The following is a 17,543-nucleotide window of genomic DNA, read 5'->3' as shown; positions in this document are numbered from 1 at the left end:
TAATTAGATAAACACGTGTAGAACTATAATCAGAGGAAGGAACATATCATATTTATCCAACTAATCATTTCTGGTTGATTTATATAGACAAACATATATATGTGTTGCCATATGGTAATTCGAAGAAAATAAGGGTTAATATTAATTAAATATAACATTGATTTGTATTAAAAGCATCGAAGGAAATTAAGGAATCCCACAGCACTAAATAATCTGTAAAATTTATTTAGTAACTTACTATTAATACAATAATCAAGTATATAATCAACACACTTTAAAATTAATATTTATTGAATAAATGCTCATCACCTTTTCAAGAATAGGGGTCGCATAAAGTTTGTAACTCGGATATACATAGAAACGTGAAGTCACATACCGTCTCGTAATATACACATAATTCTTGAGTCAAAGGGATGAATGGATTCTAACAAATACGTACATAATAAATAATGGTAGTGAGAGGAAGAATCCGTTTTTCTTTCGTTACTTGACATGCACATACCTTCATTCCAACATAGTAAGTGAATGCTCAAATCACGGAATCAGTTGTTTGTGTACGAATACAAAATTAGGACTAATTTAAAACAAGTCGTCAACCAAAACACCCGGAGAACAACACACATTCCTTGATGTATCTCTATTTAAATTCCCATAAATCTTCTAATGCATTGATAGATCATAAGGTGAGTTCACTAAATAGTATAATCATAATAGGTGGGCAGGGTGGGAGTAAGGATGACTTAAAAAAAAAAAGAAAATAGTGAGCTCGATAATTTCACAAAGATATCATCTTCAGCCTTCATTAATTTGCTTTAGATTTCCTAAAGGTAAATAAATATATATGCATTTTAACTAATCGTATATATATATATATGTATTTCTTCTTCTGTTTTTTTAAAGGAATTAAAAAAAAAAAAAAAAAATCCCAACTAAATATTACACTTAATATTTATTATTGTAAATATAACAATTTCTTATCCTGCTTTAATAGGGTATTCTTTTTGATTGCTACACATGACAAAGAATTGCACATGATTTCTTATTAAATTTAAAGTAATAAATCATCTTAACTTATCACCTTTTATAAATTAAAATGATTTTTGAAAAAAAAAGAAAGAAGGAATTGTATGAAAGAGCGATAATTAAAAATAAATAATAATTAAAAGGCACGTTGTCCCTACCAAGAGGCATCATCACCATCCCCAGAATGTGGGGATAGTAAATTATCATCGCTCCGTAGCTTTTTATCTTCCTTGTCTTTGGAATGGTCTGTTGAAACATCAACATTTGTAGAAGACGGTTTAAAGACAACATCTCCTTCTTCCTCAGGAGGAGTTAGTTCTAAAGATCCTAAATGAATAGGAGCAACTATGTCCTCCGGATCAGGCGAGTCACGATCAATTGAAGTAATGAGTAAAGCTAGTCTTTCTTGGGCTCTATCTAGCATCGTAAGTTCAACAGTGTGTGTCTGGATATTGTGTTGATTGTCAACAGGAACATTATGAAATGTTCGGGGTTGTAGTGGGCTATGCTCACGTAAAGCAAAAGCAAAGGCTGACATCCAGTTCACACAAGCGGATATGTCCTTCCATTGATATCCTGAAATAAAGAAGGGTGTACATTAGTGAGAGCCGCGTACAAAACATGAAAATAATGCGTATGGATGAATAATGTTTCAGAATTGCATGCACACTATTTAGTTCAATTCATACTTATGTTCATATTGAGTTTAAGGCTTTAAGTCATTGTGAGATATGAAGACAACATGTCAGGATTCTTGAGTCATTCATATTTCCTTTGTTTGTTAAAAAATAAAATTAGAGTCAGATTAACCCTTCAACTCAAACAGGATAACTGTTGTTTTATAAATGTAATTGAGTCGTGAAGTACTTCTAAAACTAAAATGCTCATGAAATTCAGTTGTCAATAAATTATCTACGTTATTGCAAGGGTTTCTAAAAGGAAAATGCAAATGTTTCCTTTATTTGGAAACTGAAAATGGAGTAAATGTTTTATTGTTATTTTATTACTAAATTAATTAGACTGCTATTTGGAAACAGTCTAGTATTGATATTTAGATATTGAATCGAATGACAATAGCTTGATACAATTAGTTCCTAGATATTTTTACTTCAATCACTACATATGTAATTACATTATTAATAACTATCAATATTAAAAATGTAATCAAAGAAAGTAGTTTTACTACATAGAATTGAGCGGGAGAAAAGACCGCCAATCTGCTCAGTCTGACGTCACCTTAAGTTTTCCCTCACCTTACTTTTTTTTTTTTGGTTGATAAATCAAAAAAAAAAAATATATATATATATATTATATTCAATATATGACCTCAACTACAGTCTCAATGATGTCTCGAATTGGTTCTATTTCGGCACCAAATATAAGAAACTTGTTCATTCCAATGAATTAGTTACATTATTAATGCAACATTAATTGGGGAATATTTCCTATTATTTGAATAAAACTTATTGTAATTCCAAATCCTTTCAACTCCGTGCGTAAATACATCTGAGTTTACGAACTCCCGGCTCAAATAATTGTAATTACTTAAAATTACATTATTTTGATACTTCTAAACTCATGAATTGGGGATATGAGTAATCGATAAAAACTGAATGAAGTTTTCTATCCCTTTCTGATTGGCAACTAACATATAAATACATAATCATCGTTATGAATTAATTAAAATTCAAAGATCAATGGAGGATATAATATTTCATATTATTTGAATGAAACTTACTACATAATCTTGTAGAAACTCGGTCTGAAGTTGACACTTAATTTTTGAAGTGCAAATTCATTCTTTTAAATGATTAGTTTAACAATGTTTTAAAAGTTTACTTTAGAAAACCCCTTTGTATATATATCTACTTTGAATTTGAGATGTATACATTAAGTCAATCCATCAATTGTTGCTCAAAAATGATTTTTAGGATTTCAAATATAATCCCAAGTTGCTTAAAATACTACTTGATGTTGAAATATCAACTACAACAAATATTGTATCTTGTAATTGTACGAAGTTCATATAAGTTCATCAAGTGGAATTTATCGTCAAAAATGATGTTTTTCACAACAACAGGTTACGTTATTGGAGCTTGTACTCCTCCAGATAGTATTAGAACTCATTGAACGTGAGTTGAGAATTTATCAAGGTGGTGGATGATTCACCCACCACCTTGGATATACTCTCTTCAATGTCATGGTCTGTCCAAGGGATCTCGACTCTTAAGGCGAGATCCCATGAAAAAGTGTTTCACTTAGTGGATCTCATCTTCTTTAATGGAAGGATCGTTCATTGTGCAGCTTTACTTCGCAAGTATAAATATAATTGCTAGTATCTTGGTTGGGAAAATATATAAAATATGATTCCAATAATATACAACTAAAATATAATGCCAATTTAACCTGAAGACTCCAAAGCTACATGTTCATTTTCAAAATGATAGAGTGCTGCGGCAACGAGAACAGAGTACTTAAAGGAGAGGAGCCCATATCCATTGTACAAAGATCAATTAGTTGCATAATACGGGAAAAAGGAAGACCGGAAAATTGGGAATTGACAAAGTTTTCGTTTCTAGGTGTTTTGTCACAGTTTTGAGCTGAAGAAATAATTTCATCCAGGCATTTGGAGTAACAGGACACAGAGACCAATTTAGTGCTTTAAGGATGACTAGTTCCATTTCAAGGATTTGTTCCTCAGTGCATGCTCCGTCCGTGACATAAGCAAACTCCTTCAACTTAGGAGGATAAATTTCTTCAATTTTGGCTCCAATGAACAGACAACTCACGCCTGAAAAAAGATGAGAAAGATATATAGCTAAATACCCTTAGTGTGTACCAAGGGACTCTATTACCAATGAGTTGTAATTTATTCTTTGGCATGTCCTGCGTGATAGACAAGTATCGATCAATAAAGTCAACGGCTAAGTAAAACGTTTCTCTGTGAAGTCTATAAACTTCACACACTTCGATGAGCCAGTCCAAGAGGATAGCTCTCATTCGAGGTCTGAAAGAAGGATGTCGATTGAGTATAACTTCTCCATGCTGTCGACGATATACACCAGACTCTTTTTTGCACATGAGCTTCCACAGATCATTTTTATCGGCCCAGCTTAATACGGGGAAAGGGGATTTGTGTTTCCGTGTCTCATAGTCTGAGTCTTCCACACTCTGATTTATGAATTGGCGAAACCTATAGATGGAATAGGAGATTGGAGAGTTAGTACATGGGGCACTATGTGGACTTGTATCATAGGTCTCATAAATAATTTAATTCATGCCCGAGAACTGAAGGAGAAGCTTCAATTATGGCTAACTACACTTAAAAAGTAACTTACTCGGACCACGAGGATCGCATTCTCAAGGTTTTGGAAGGTGGAGAGCTCGGAGAAGAGGAGAAACAGATATTTTCTTTGGCAAGAGGAGATTTCTTGAGGGAACCAGTATTTGGGGATCTGGGAGAAAGAACCACATTTTGCCGGCTGGTAGAAATAGCAGCCAGTGGAACTCGCTTCTGTGTGAGGGATTGATCTTGGACCTCATCATCCATTCTGCGTCGTTTGTTGGCTTCTAGATTGCCCTCCGTCTTCCGTTTACGTCCACCACCTAGAATAGCAGGAACAAATCCACCTTCATTACTACGATTTGAGGTTGAGGAGTTGGTCCCAGTGGCGCCTGAGGCCATTTTTTTATTTCGCAATAACCTAAAATAGAAACATGGAAATTTTCGTCAGATCAAAATCCTAAATTCATATGTAAATCCACCTTACCGTGTTTGAAACAAGAAAAAAGTTTAATGTTCTATAGAGAAATATCTAAAAGTGAAGTTGGAATTGATAACAACAGCACCACGTCACACAACCCACACTTGGCGCAAGATTTACTACACTGAATCTTTCTCTTAATAAAAAGCCCGGACTCTCGCCTGCTTCTTTCTCTCTCTCTCCCCTAATAATATTTTGTATTATTAATTATTTATTAATAAATAATATTTATATTCAGCAGCTATTCAACTTCATCCTTTTTTTCCTATCTTTATTAATCAGTAATCAGTAGTAATCAGTAATCACTAATCACACATATATTCTGCCCCAATCCACTGCCAAGAGTGCAACCAAACAACCAATGTGTGTCTTCTCTTCTTAGCTTATTAATGGCATTCCTATGATTATTCCAGTCCCTCTTTATTCTGCTTCCTTCCTAGGCATGAAGTTTATCTATTGTAGCGCCCTCTATAATTTTAACAATAATATTAATGCAATTTTTATATATATTATTGAAGTAATTTTTCAATCATAACTAAGGTACTCTTGTACCTTAGTATAATAATTATCCTAGTAAATTAGAGCCACAAGCTAATTAATCAATGATATAATTATAACCATTCTAGCAATATATATATTTTTTATAGCACGGAGAAGTTATACTCAATCGACATCCTTCTTTCAGACCTCGAATGAGAGCTATCCTCTTGGACTGGCTCATCGAAGTGTGTGAAGTTTATAGACTTCACAGAGAAACGTTTTACTTAGCCGTTGACTTTATTGATCGATACTTGTCTATCACGCAGGACATGCCAAAGAATAAATTACAACTCATTGGTAATAGAGTCCCTTGGTACACACTAAGGGTATTTAGCTATATATCTTTCTCATCTTTTTTCAGGCGTGAGTTGTCTGTTCATTGGAGCCAAAATTGAAGAAATTTATCCTCCTAAGTTGAAGGAGTTTGCTTATGTCACGGACGGAGCATGCACTGAGGAACAAATCCTTGAAATGGAACTAGTCATCCTTAAAGCACTAAATTGGTCTCTGTGTCCTGTTACTCCAAATGCCTGGATGAAATTATTTCTTCAGCTCAAAAACTGTGACAAGACACCCAGAAACGAAAAATTTGTCAATTCCCAATTTTCAGGTCTTCCTTTTTCCCGTATTATGCAACTAATTGATCTCTGTACAATGGATATGGGCTCCCTCTCCTTTAAGTACTCTGTTCTCGTTGCCGCAGCACTCTATCATTTTGAAAATGAACATGTAGCTTTGGAGTCTTCAGGTTAAATTGGCATTATATTTTAGTTGTATATTATTGGAATCATATTTTATATATTTTCCCAACCAAGATACTAGCAATTATATTTATACTTGCGAAGTAAAGCTGCACAATGAACGATCCTTCCATTAAAGAAGATGAGATCCACTAAGTGAAACACTTTTTCATGGGATCTCGCCTTAAGAGTCGAGATCCCTTGGACAGACCATGACATTGAAGAGAGTATATCCAAGGTGGTGGGTGAATCATCCACCACCTTGATAAATTCTCAACTCACGTTCAATGAGTTCTAATACTATCTGGAGGAGTACAAGCTCCAATAACGTAACCTGTTGTTGTGAAAAACATCATTTTTGACGATAAATTCCACTTGATGAACTTATATGAACTTCGTACAATTACAAGATACAATATTTGTTGTAGTTGATATTTCAACATCAAGTAGTATTTTAAGCAACTTGGGATTATATTTGAAATCCTAAAAATCATTTTTGAGCAACAATTGATGGATTGACTTAATGTATACATCTCAAATTCAAAGTAGATATATATACAAAGGGGTTTTCTAAAGTAAACTTTTAAAACATTGTTAAACTAATCATTTAAAAGAATGAATTTGCACTTCAAAAATTAAGTGTCAACTTCAGACCGAGTTTCTACAAGATTATGTAGTAAGTTTCATTCAAATAATATGAAATATTATATCCTCCATTGATCTTTGAATTTTAATTAATTCATAACGATGATTATGTATTTATATGTTAGTTGCCAATCAGAAAGGGATAGAAAACTTCATTCAGTTTTTATCGATTACTCATATCCCCAATTCATGAGTTTAGAAGTATCAAAATAATGTAATTTTAAGTAATTACAATTATTTGAGCCGGGAGTTCGTAAACTCAGATGTATTTACGCACGGAGTTGAAAGGATTTGGAATTACAATAAGTTTTATTCAAATAATAGGAAATATTCCCCAATTAATGTTGCATTAATAATGTAACTAATTCATTGGAATGAACAAGTTTCTTATATTTGGTGCCGAAATAGAACCAATTCGAGACATCATTGAGACTGTAGTTGAGGTCATATATTGAATATAATATATATATATATATTATTTTTTTTTTGATTTATCAACCAAAAAAAAAAAGTAAGGTGAGGGAAAACTTAAGGTGACGTCAGACTGAGCAGATTGGCGGTCTTTTCTCCCGCTCAATTCTATGTAGTAAAACTACTTTCTTTGATTACATTTTTAATATTGATAGTTATTAATAATGTAATTACATATGTAGTGATTGAAGTAAAAATATCTAGGAACTAATTGTATCAAGCTATTGTCATTCGATTCAATATCTAAATATCAATACTAGACTGTTTCCAAATAGCAGTCTAATTAATTTAGTAATAAAATAACAATAAAACATTTACTCCATTTTCAGTTTCCAAATAAAGGAAACATTTGCATTTTCCTTTTAGAAACCCTTGCAATAACGTAGATAATTTATTGACAACTGAATTTCATGAGCATTTTAGTTTTAGAAGTACTTCACGACTCAATTACATTTATAAAACAACAGTTATCCTGTTTGAGTTGAAGGGTTAATCTGACTCTAATTTTATTTTTTAACAAACAAAGGAAATATGAATGACTCAAGAATCCTGACATGTTGTCTTCATATCTCACAATGACTTAAAGCCTTAAACTCAATATGAACATAAGTATGAATTGAACTAAATAGTGTGCATGCAATTCTGAAACATTATTCATCCATACGCATTATTTTCATGTTTTGTACGCGGCTCTCACTAATGTACACCCTTCTTTATTTCAGGATATCAATGGAAGGACATATCCGCTTGTGTGAACTGGATGTCAGCCTTTGCTTTTGCTTTACGTGAGCATAGCCCACTACAACCCCGAACATTTCATAATGTTCCTGTTGACAATCAACACAATATCCAGACACACACTGTTGAACTTACAATGTTGGATAGAGCCCAAGAAAGACTAGCTCTACTCATGACTTCAATCGATCGTGACTCGCCTGATCCGGAGGACATAGTTGCTCCTATTCATTTAGGATCTTTAGAACTAACTCCTCCTGAGGAAGAAGGAGATGTTGTCTTTAAACCGTCTTCTACAAATGTTGATGTTTCAACAGACCATTCCAAAGACAAGGAAGATAAAAAATCACGGAGCGATGATAATTTACTATCCCCACATTCTGAAGATGGTGATGATGACTCTTGGTAGGGACGACGTGCCATTGAATTATTATTTATTTTTAATTATCGCTCTTTGAGACAATCCCTTCTTTCTTTTTTTTTTTCAAAAATCAAATAATTTATAAAGGTGATAAGTTTAGATGATTTATAACTTAAAATTTAATAAGAAATCATGTGCAATTCTTTGTCATGTGTAGCAATCAAAAAGAATACCCTATTAAAGCAGGATAAGAAATTGTTATAATTGCAATAATAAATATTAAGTGTAATATTTAGTTTTCAATTTTTTTTTTTTTTTAATTCCTTTAAAAAAACAGAAGAAGAAATACATATATATATATATACGATTAGTTAAAATGCATATATATTAATTTAACTGTAGGAAATCTAAAGCAAATTAATGAAGGCTGAAGATGATATCTTTGTGAAATTATCGAGCTCACTATTTTCTTTTTTTAAGTCATCCTTACTCCCACCCTGCCCACCTATTATGATTATACTATTTAGTGAACTCACCTTATGATCTATCAATGCATTAGAAGATTTATGGGAATTTAAATAGAGATACATCAAGGAATGTGTGTTGTTCTCCGGGTGTTTTGGTTGACGACTTGTTTTAAATTAGTCCTAATTTTGTATTCGTACACAAACAACTGATTCCGTGATTTGAGCATTCACTTACTATGTTGGAATGAAGGTATGTGCATGTCAAGTAACGAAAGAAAAACGGATTCTTCCTCTCACTACCATTATTTATTATGTACGTATTTGTTAGAATCCATTCATCCCTTTGACTCAAGAATTATGTGTATATTACGAGACGGTATGTGACTTCACGTTTCTATGTATATCCGAGTTACAAACTTTATGCGACCCCTATTCTTGAAAAGGTGATGAGCATTTATTCAATAAATATTAATTTTAAAGTGTGTTGATTATATACTTGATTATTGTATTAATAGTAAGTTACTAAATAAATTTTACAGATTATTTAGTGCTGTGGGATTCCTTAATTTCCTTCGATGCTTTTAATACAAATCAATGTTATATTTAATTAATATTAACCCTTATTTTCTTCGAATTACCATATGGCAACACATATATATGTTTGTCTATATAAATCAACCAGAAATGATTAGTTGGATAAATATGATATGTTCCTTCCTCTGATTATAGTTCTACACGTGTTTATCTAATTAGGATTTTTAGTTGAATGCTGCAGTTACACAATAGAGGTAAATTAATTTTATTGTACTTTAATATGCCTCCCAAAAGATTGTATTTCTATTTTGATATTTTTTACAAAAAATATTTTGTACTTTCTTTGATATTATATTGCTGCATATATTGGAAAATGGATATCTCGTAATAAAACAATTATTTTTGGTAGTTAATAGGTATATAAAATGTATTCTTTGTGCTTTTTTCCATGTGGCAACGCTATTAGGTTATAGTAACATTATTGTTCCTTTGGATCAAATTTCTGGATGAGGATATTCACGACTTTTCCCCCCAATAACAATGTAGTCATAGTTGCTTCAAAAATGTATGATGTTAAACTACAAAACGTTGGGTTCGCTCTGAATTGTGCCTTTTTAGGTGGTTCTGGATGTGAGTGTTCAAAATGAATGCTGCAGTTATACAATAGAGGTAAATTAATTTAATGAAAATTGAATAAGGAGAAGACGCATTGAAAATGTTCATTAGAAAGATTGTCATGTCCTGCATCAAACAACATGAGATCAAACCTAAAACACAGGGAGGAAGCCCTTCACTGGTATTTTCAACTCAAAGTCGATACAATAGAATGGATCAATAAATTGTATAATATATCTATATTTTATTTTGTTTACCCAAAAGAAAATATATTTTTTATTCTTCGAATAAATGTTAAGGTATTTTAATATTGTTGCTAATATTTCAGCATCCAATTGACATAAACCCTTCAAATTTCACTTACACACTTCAAATTAACCTTATTCACTTTCTTTAAAAGTGAGACGATTTGACGAGAAAAATAACGTTAAAAAAATCTATGAGGATAAGGGTTAATTAAATTAGTGTTGGGTTGAGTCGTTAAGGATCGACTTGAGTCAAAAAATTAAGTAGCTATGCATAAGCTCACAGTCAGTTTATTAATCTACTAACGGTAGTACCCGGAATTATAGGCGTCGACGAACAGGCAATCGTTGCTTTTATAATATTATAACATTTTCACTGACATGAGAAGAATATTAATAAGAGCTGTATGTGGTAAAAATATTCAAACGAATGAGATCAAGGATCGAAGATTGAGAAACCAAGCACAAGAAGATGTTAATCATCTAAAATTGATAAATTTTATTAAAGACGGTTTTATAAAAATAATATCGAAATCTCCCACAAGAATTAAAACTACTGAAATCGTCAATAATAAAAGAATAGTTATACCAAGAGCAGCTAGGAAATAAATATTGGAAAATCTGTATGTATCTCATCAAGGCATAGTGAAGACAAAGCAACGTGCCAGAGAGATAATTTAATGGCCGGGAATAGATGTGGACATCGAAGATATGGTGAGAAAGTGTGCGGAATACCAGAAGTTGCAAAATGTTTAATGAAGATATCCTACGTATAATTGACTTAGACGTTTTTTTATCCGTTACAGTAGATTTGAAAACGTAACAATCCATGAAATTGTAATTCATTATGAACCATATTCTCAGAATTATAACTAATGAAACGACATATATTTCAAAATATATTTGAAGTTCCAAGTTTAAAAAGAAGGCTTAAATTAAATATAATCTATATACTAAAAAAATAAACCATCATACATTTATGTTAAATATACAAAATTAAACAATTGTAATCATATAACTAATAATAGCAATAAATTATAAATACAGAATATTGAAATAATAGATTTAGTACAAAAGCTAATTATGTAGTAATGTCCGCCGATATTACTCCTTATTAAGGGCTTCAAAAAAGATTTCCCCCGTTATTTATGCTTGTGTAACAACATACTATTGTCATGAAGGATACGCACAATTGCTAATTATAATGCTACACCCAATGTAACTACCCCCGTTGTTGTGACCATTTAAGCAGTTGTTTTTGCCTTTTATGAGTTTTCTGAACACTATTTCTTGGGGCTTATCAACCACAGCTAATCCTAAAGTGATAAAAAAATAATATTTATTGACTATGTAATATTGGAAAACCTAATGATCATACCCAAGTCTTTAAGTGAAGAAACGAATGTCAGATGAACTAGTTGCGAACCATCCAAAGCTACTACTCCCGTTGTTGTGACCATTTAAGCACTTGTTTTTGTCATTTAATGAGTTGTGTATCATAATTCCTTATAATTTTGGCTAAAATAGAATCATATTTTATGATTAGATTTAAAAAAAAAAAATGAATTCTTACTGTTAGATGGTACAAAATTCAGAGTTCCATTTCGTAATTTGGTGTGGATGACTCTATCCATACTGAAAATTATCTTAACTTCACAATTTACAATGGGGGTATTTTTATAAATGACATAATTACCAACATCCTCCATTAATTTAATGATGGTTCCTCGGGAAGGGAAGAAATTACCCGTGTATTTCTCCATAATTTTTTTGGACGTAGGATGATTAGCAATGGATAAGGTCATATTACATGCAATAAGCATCTTTGTGAGATCAAAGTTAAAGTCTGACTTGATGTATTCATCGTTAACTTGATTTTATAGATAAATATCCATACTCTTGATATGATATGAGGATAATGAGTAGCGTGTAATTCTAGACAGGGGACTAAAGGCACATTTATATCGATAAATCCAAGAAGCCATCTGTTTCTCATCCAGTAAGTATTTTCCAAATTCCTGGGCCTCCATTTTCATAATTCCAGACAGAAGGCGACGTTATTTTAGGCATTTTATTCAGTTCTCTATCGACCATCAGCATCTAATATATTAATATTGAATAATAAAGGCGGGAATGATAACATTCTTGATAGAAGAAGATGTATATTATTTAATCAATGATGTCATAAGTATTTCTTCTATTCTCCTCGCACGATTTTGTATTCTTCCCAAAATTATCAACCTTAATAATAGGTAAATTAGAGGGTATGACGTGACGTCATATTTTCGAAAACACGCAACCTCTTCAAAGATTCAATGCTACTTTCTCCCACAATAAAATTGTAATTTGTCCTCGGAGAGAATATAGAGATATAAAGTATAGAGTGCTTACTCATTAGAATGACGACGACAATTTACTGAAGTGTTCAGCTGATGAACAATAAAGAAACATAAGGATCAAATCATTCAGTTATTATGTCAACATTAGCCTTTCAGTTATCAATAATATTCCTTAAAATCTTAATAGATTAATAATTAGTGATAAAATAACCTTCTAATTTTAACAAAAGGAGTTTGGTATTAGGTAAGTTTATCGTTGGGGATATCATTGGAACTTCATGCATTCTTATTTTTTTATTCGCAGAGTTCAATGCCTGCTTCCATTGCATTCAATAGTACTTCAAGAACACCGACTTTTTCTAGATCCCTAGAGCACGATCTTCCTAGTAAATTGTGGAAGAAATGTGAGCTTAACCACAACAGTTTTTTTCCGTAAGTATTTTCATAACTTTATAAAATATTCATATGTTTTGGCATCCTTGTTAGTTGTTACTTAATTTAATATATATATTATAACCATCTATTTTCAGATGTCCTAAAGATCCAGTTCTGAAGCCGTCGCCAAGATTGGAAACAAACCAAATGGTCAAGGATATCTTTTAAGCACTTCAAGGACTCTAACATCATTAAGCACAATGTTAAGTGCACTCTTGTTAGTTGTTGATGGAGCAGTGCCCCCCATTCTCGACTTTCCAATGCACTTAAAAAAAGTGGTGTCCCATCGACGAATCTTAAAGCGAAGAACTTATGAAGAAGACAGTACTAAAAAATGAATTCCGATGACATAATTGAAAAAAGGCCAATGGTAAATATAATCATTACTCATACATATGCCCTACCTAGTACTATGAAATCCTTGAGGGTGGTGAAGAAATAGAGCAAAAAGAGACATCCTGAAATCATGATAGCAGTTATATTTGATAGTTGCCATATCTTATTCAGTTTAAGAATCAATAATTTTAAAAATATCAATAATAGGTCGAAAGGCTTAATTTTATTATTATTTAATATTTTGTAGAATAATTGATACTTCATTGATTACAAGTTTATTTGTCTTAGATATTCTAAAACATTTTTTATTAAAATAAGTATTTACGAGAACAAACGAGAATATTAGGAATTTATAAGAAAAAAATCAATTATGAAAATGTTCTTCATAATGTTGTTATAGGCTTCATGCGATTCAAGGCAATTTTAAAGACCAATCGTGGAGATCATATTCCTTCCTAAGATTGAAAAATGATATTGATGAATTATTATAACAATAACAATGAACTATTTCACATTTTCCAGATTTCATATTTATACTTGCCATTTTGATAAGAGAAAAGTTGAAAATTTGAACAATAATGAGTACCCTCATTATCCATTAGGCCCCTAAAATCACATTATTAAGTAAGACGAAACGGCTATTTATTATATTATATTTGAATGTTTTGACCCTTTTGTTGTTTATATTTATCAGCTGTCTCTCCCTTCAATTTTTTCCTCAAGTAAGCACTCCATATTTTTTATCTCTATGGCAGAGAATAAGATTGTAATCTCTACTAGGAGAATCAACGATTCCACTGGATTTCAATATCTACTGTGACATAAACAGGTGTGCGCGTCTAAAACTGAACACTCCTTTAAATTTTACGCCATGCATATATTCGTGATTTTATTGAATTGAAATCGGTTTATACTCCGAGGCAAGGGTCTTGACTAGTTATAAACAAAACTTTAGCAAAATCTAAATAGCAACAGTGAAACAACAGCCGATAATATGGAGAGACGTCGAGTCGCAATTTTGGAACTTTCCGCGCGGGGAAAAACTCCCACTGAAATTGCCAAGGTTCGATTCATGCCAATAATTAGCAATCCTAAATTAATTTAGTCAAAATTTTTATCTTTAAATTGTACCAATATTATATAGTCATCTTTAATTAAATTGCCAAATAATTTACAAATATTAGCATTATTGTACTAAATTAATTTAGTAAACAATTTATTATTCAAAAGTTAATTTAACAATATATAACTCCACGAACTGACCTAAACAGAGTCAATAATAATATGAAAATTCCCAGATAACACTTGACTCACATTTCTATTAAAAAAGAGACAAATCAGAGTCAATAGCAGTCAATTTGGATTGTATACTAATAATTTACCAATATTTATTATAAAAATTCAAATTAAGTCAATTGAACCCTGAAAAATTAAATGAACTGGACCCCTTTTCCCAGATAGGACTCGACTCACATTTCTATTCAAACAAACCCACATCAGACTTAATAGCAGACAATTAGGATTTTATAAAAATAATTTGAAAATATTTATTATAATTATTCAAATTAAGTCAATTGATCCCTGAAAAATTAAATGAACTGGACCATTTTCCAAGATAAGACTCGAATCACATTTCTATTCAAACAAACAAACATCATAGTCATTAACAGTCAATTACGATATGATGCAAATAATTTGCCAATAATTATTTTAAATATTCAAATTAAGTAAATTGAACCCAGAAAAATTAAATAAACTGGACCATTTTCCAAGATGAGACTCGACTCTCATTTCTATTCAATCAGACATACCTTAGATTCAATAGCTGCCAATTAGGATTTTATACAAATAATTTGCAAATATTTAATTAAAATAGGCAAATTAAGTCAATTGAACCCTGAAAAATTAAATGAACTGGACCCCTTTTCCCAGATAGGACTCGACTCACATTTCTATTCAAACAAACCCACATCAGACTTAATAGCAGACAATTAGGATTTTATAAAAATAATTTGAAAATATTTATTATAAATATTCAAATTAAGTCAATTGATCCCTGAAAAATTAAATGAACTGGACCATTTTCCAAGATAAGACTCGAATCACATTTCTATTCAAACAAACAAACATCATAGTCATTAACAGTCAATTACGATATGATGCAAATAATTTGCCAATAAATATTTTAAATATTCAAATTAAGTAAATTGAACCCAGAAAAATTAAATAAACTGGACCATTTTCCAAGATGAGACTCGACTCTCATTTCTATTCAATCAGACAATTAGATTCAATAGCTGCCAATTAGGATTTTATACAAATAATTTGCAAATATTTAATTAAAATAGGCAAATTAAGTCAAATGCATCCAGAAAAATTTAATTGAACAGCAACCCTCCCCAGGTAAGTTATTTATTTTTCACAAGTTAACAAGTTAATTTTACCCATATATTTCCTGGAACTGACCTGAGTCAGAGTCAGTAGCAGCCAATAAGGATTTTACAAAAGATTTGCAAATATTAGAAATATTATACTAATTAGTTAAGTAAAAAGTTAATTTAACCAAAAAATATTTAAAAATAAGAGATTAGTTTAAATAACCTGGTTCTCATGAAGTAGCTGTATTATATAACAATAATAATTCGCTTGCCGTTCATTGACTTGGTACACACTATAAGAGCAGAATGAACTGGATAAAAAGAGATTTTTTCTCTCTTTAAAATTCTAGGATGCTTTTATGCTGATATCATATTATAACATAAACACTTCACTGGCTTTTTTTAAATGCAAAACAAAACTAGAAATACCAGACATACCAGAAATTATAAATTTTTGAAATCAATGGATAAAAGTCTACAACTTCGACTTCAACCAAAAAACTGGTTTATTATTAAATTAATTTTTCATATCCGAAGAGATAAAATTTATGTCGCTTTTTGAATGATATATTTTGATTTGGTTCTCAGATCTGTTTGGTCAAAGTTAGATAACCTAAATTATAAAAAGATTTTAGTTAGATATTTAGGATATTCAACTTTGATAAAATAATATCATGTTGAGTTTTAATTTTAAAGTTTTAAGCCTTTTAAGTTTGGACCGAAAAGTGTAAATATCTTCATTTTTAGTCCATTTTGGAGGGGATTAATATAATAATATATATTTGTCTTACAAAGATAAGGGTACCACATTTTACTCCATTAAAGAGGTTTGTATTTTGAAGTTGAGAAAAATATGAAAACCTATTTTTTGAAAATTATATAAGGTCCATGGTATTTATTTGTCATAACATAAATGAAATTTTGGAAAAATGTTCTATTGATATGAATTGTAGTAAGGGATATTTCAAGATGTTTTGTGAAGAAATTTAAGAATTAACTTGATATTTGCATAAGTTATTTATTGAAATAATTTCTAATATTAAACAAGATGGAAGAACTTAAAAACGGAATTTAACCGCCAAAAGCAAAGACCACAAAGATTAGAGAAAGAAAAGATAATGGAAGAAGAATGATTTTTTACCTGGATTTTTGTATTTTTTTTAATTTGCTCCTTAGTGATTATCATTGTGTGTGGTCTTAAGACTCTTTTTTGGTGAAAAAATACATCAGTGTGTTTGCAAGACCCCTCTACAGTCTTCCTGATTCATCTTATTCGTACAAACCTCACCTATGGTGTCGAAAACCGTCTTGGAATTGTCACGGAGCATGTAAAGGGATTTTCTTCCTCTTCTAAACTCACCTTGAATTTCTTCGTCTCCCTCTTTTGTCGTTGTTGTTGTTATCAAGTATCCTATATATAAGGTCGATGCATTTCTGTCAACACTGCTAACCAGGCAGATGGCGTCACGAACGGGATAAATATCAAAATAAACTCAGTGATACTTCATACTTTACTTGACTGATAATTAAATAAATTACTTTCCAATGTAATTATAAAACATCCTTTGGATCTAAATAATCATGGACTTGAATCTACGTGGAGAGAAGGTAACCAACGATATGAAAGATATTTCGTTAAAGTTTTACTATCAATAATTAATTACTTGGGTGGAACCTCCTGAGTCCAACCCCATAAAAAAATAAAATATGTGCAATCTTCGGTTGCAAAAGTCGTGATGGTGTCATATACCACCATTTTCCAAAGAACATGGTTCGACAGAGTATTTGGAAGAATCTTTGCAAGAGGAAGGATACATTTAAAGCAGAAAATGCACAAGTGTGTAGTATGCACTTAAATGATGGAAGCTACAAGAGGGGACCTGGAACATGAGCTTATTTATTTGACTCCCAGAAA

The 17,543-nt window shown here is 31.3% G+C and overlaps 2 protein-coding genes and 2 long non-coding RNA genes across 6 annotated transcripts in view; 2 read left to right on the top strand and 2 right to left on the bottom strand.

Moving 5' to 3' along the window:
• Nucleotides 1-212: 212 nt before the first annotated feature.
• Nucleotides 213-4,751, bottom strand: LOC121130975 (G1/S-specific cyclin-E). Its single transcript, XM_071893838.1, is given in 6 exon segments — nucleotides 213-1,599; nucleotides 3,430-3,510; nucleotides 3,513-3,620; nucleotides 3,623-3,814; nucleotides 3,879-4,216; nucleotides 4,362-4,751. Coding segments are annotated over 6 exon segments (1,488 nt in total). The 5' UTR covers nucleotides 4,709-4,751; the 3' UTR covers nucleotides 213-1,177.
• Nucleotides 4,752-5,312: 561 nt separating this feature from the next.
• On the top strand, nucleotides 5,313-9,289 carry LOC121130978 (G1/S-specific cyclin-E). The gene is made up of 4 exons (XM_040726589.2): nucleotides 5,313-5,360; nucleotides 5,435-5,624; nucleotides 5,689-6,075; nucleotides 7,906-9,289. The coding sequence occupies exons 2-4, from the start codon at nucleotides 5,480-5,482 to the stop codon at nucleotides 8,325-8,327; spliced, it is 954 nt and encodes a 317-aa protein (XP_040582523.1). The 5' UTR covers nucleotides 5,313-5,360; nucleotides 5,435-5,479; the 3' UTR covers nucleotides 8,328-9,289.
• A 1,737-nt stretch (nucleotides 9,290-11,026) lies between these two features.
• Nucleotides 11,027-11,851, bottom strand: LOC139907393 (uncharacterized). The gene is made up of 3 exons (XR_011783975.1): nucleotides 11,714-11,851; nucleotides 11,519-11,658; nucleotides 11,027-11,456 (listed from the first exon to the last, which is right to left on the bottom strand). It is a non-coding gene; the product is annotated as an uncharacterized lncRNA (long non-coding RNA).
• Nucleotides 11,852-12,410: 559 nt separating this feature from the next.
• The window catches only part of LOC121130985 (uncharacterized), a 47,762-nt gene continuing 42,629 nt past the window's right edge, over nucleotides 12,411-17,543 (top strand). Inside the window, exons 1-5 of one of the 3 annotated variants that reach the window (XR_011783971.1) lie at nucleotides 12,419-12,723; nucleotides 12,784-12,911; nucleotides 13,010-13,284; nucleotides 13,945-13,972; nucleotides 14,031-14,313. This is a non-coding gene — a long non-coding RNA (uncharacterized lncRNA). Of the gene's footprint in view, nucleotides 12,724-12,783; nucleotides 12,912-13,009; nucleotides 13,285-13,944; nucleotides 13,973-14,030; nucleotides 14,314-17,543 lie in introns of all 3 variants that reach the window. The other 2 variants (XR_011783972.1, XR_011783973.1) reach the window with 2 other exon arrangements.

Source organism: Lepeophtheirus salmonis, chromosome W, assembly GCF_016086655.4.
Source record: "Lepeophtheirus salmonis chromosome W, UVic_Lsal_1.4, whole genome shotgun sequence".
NCBI classification, from domain to species: domain Eukaryota; kingdom Metazoa; phylum Arthropoda; class Copepoda; order Siphonostomatoida; family Caligidae; genus Lepeophtheirus; species Lepeophtheirus salmonis.
Note: the sequence above shows the minus strand (reverse complement) of the source record. Positions and strands in the feature narration are given on the sequence as shown.

Coding starts and splice junctions, on each gene's coding strand:
- LOC121130978 (XM_040726589.2), top strand. CDS start 5,480: ATGAGAGCTATCCTCTTGGACTGGCTCATCGAAGTGTGTGAAGTTTAT. Junction 5,625..5,688: donor GAATAAATTACAACTCATTG/GTAATAGAGTCC, acceptor ATCTTTTTTCAG/GCGTGAGTTGTCTGTTCATT. Junction 6,076..7,905: donor TGTAGCTTTGGAGTCTTCAG/GTTAAATTGGCA, acceptor TCTTTATTTCAG/GATATCAATGGAAGGACATA.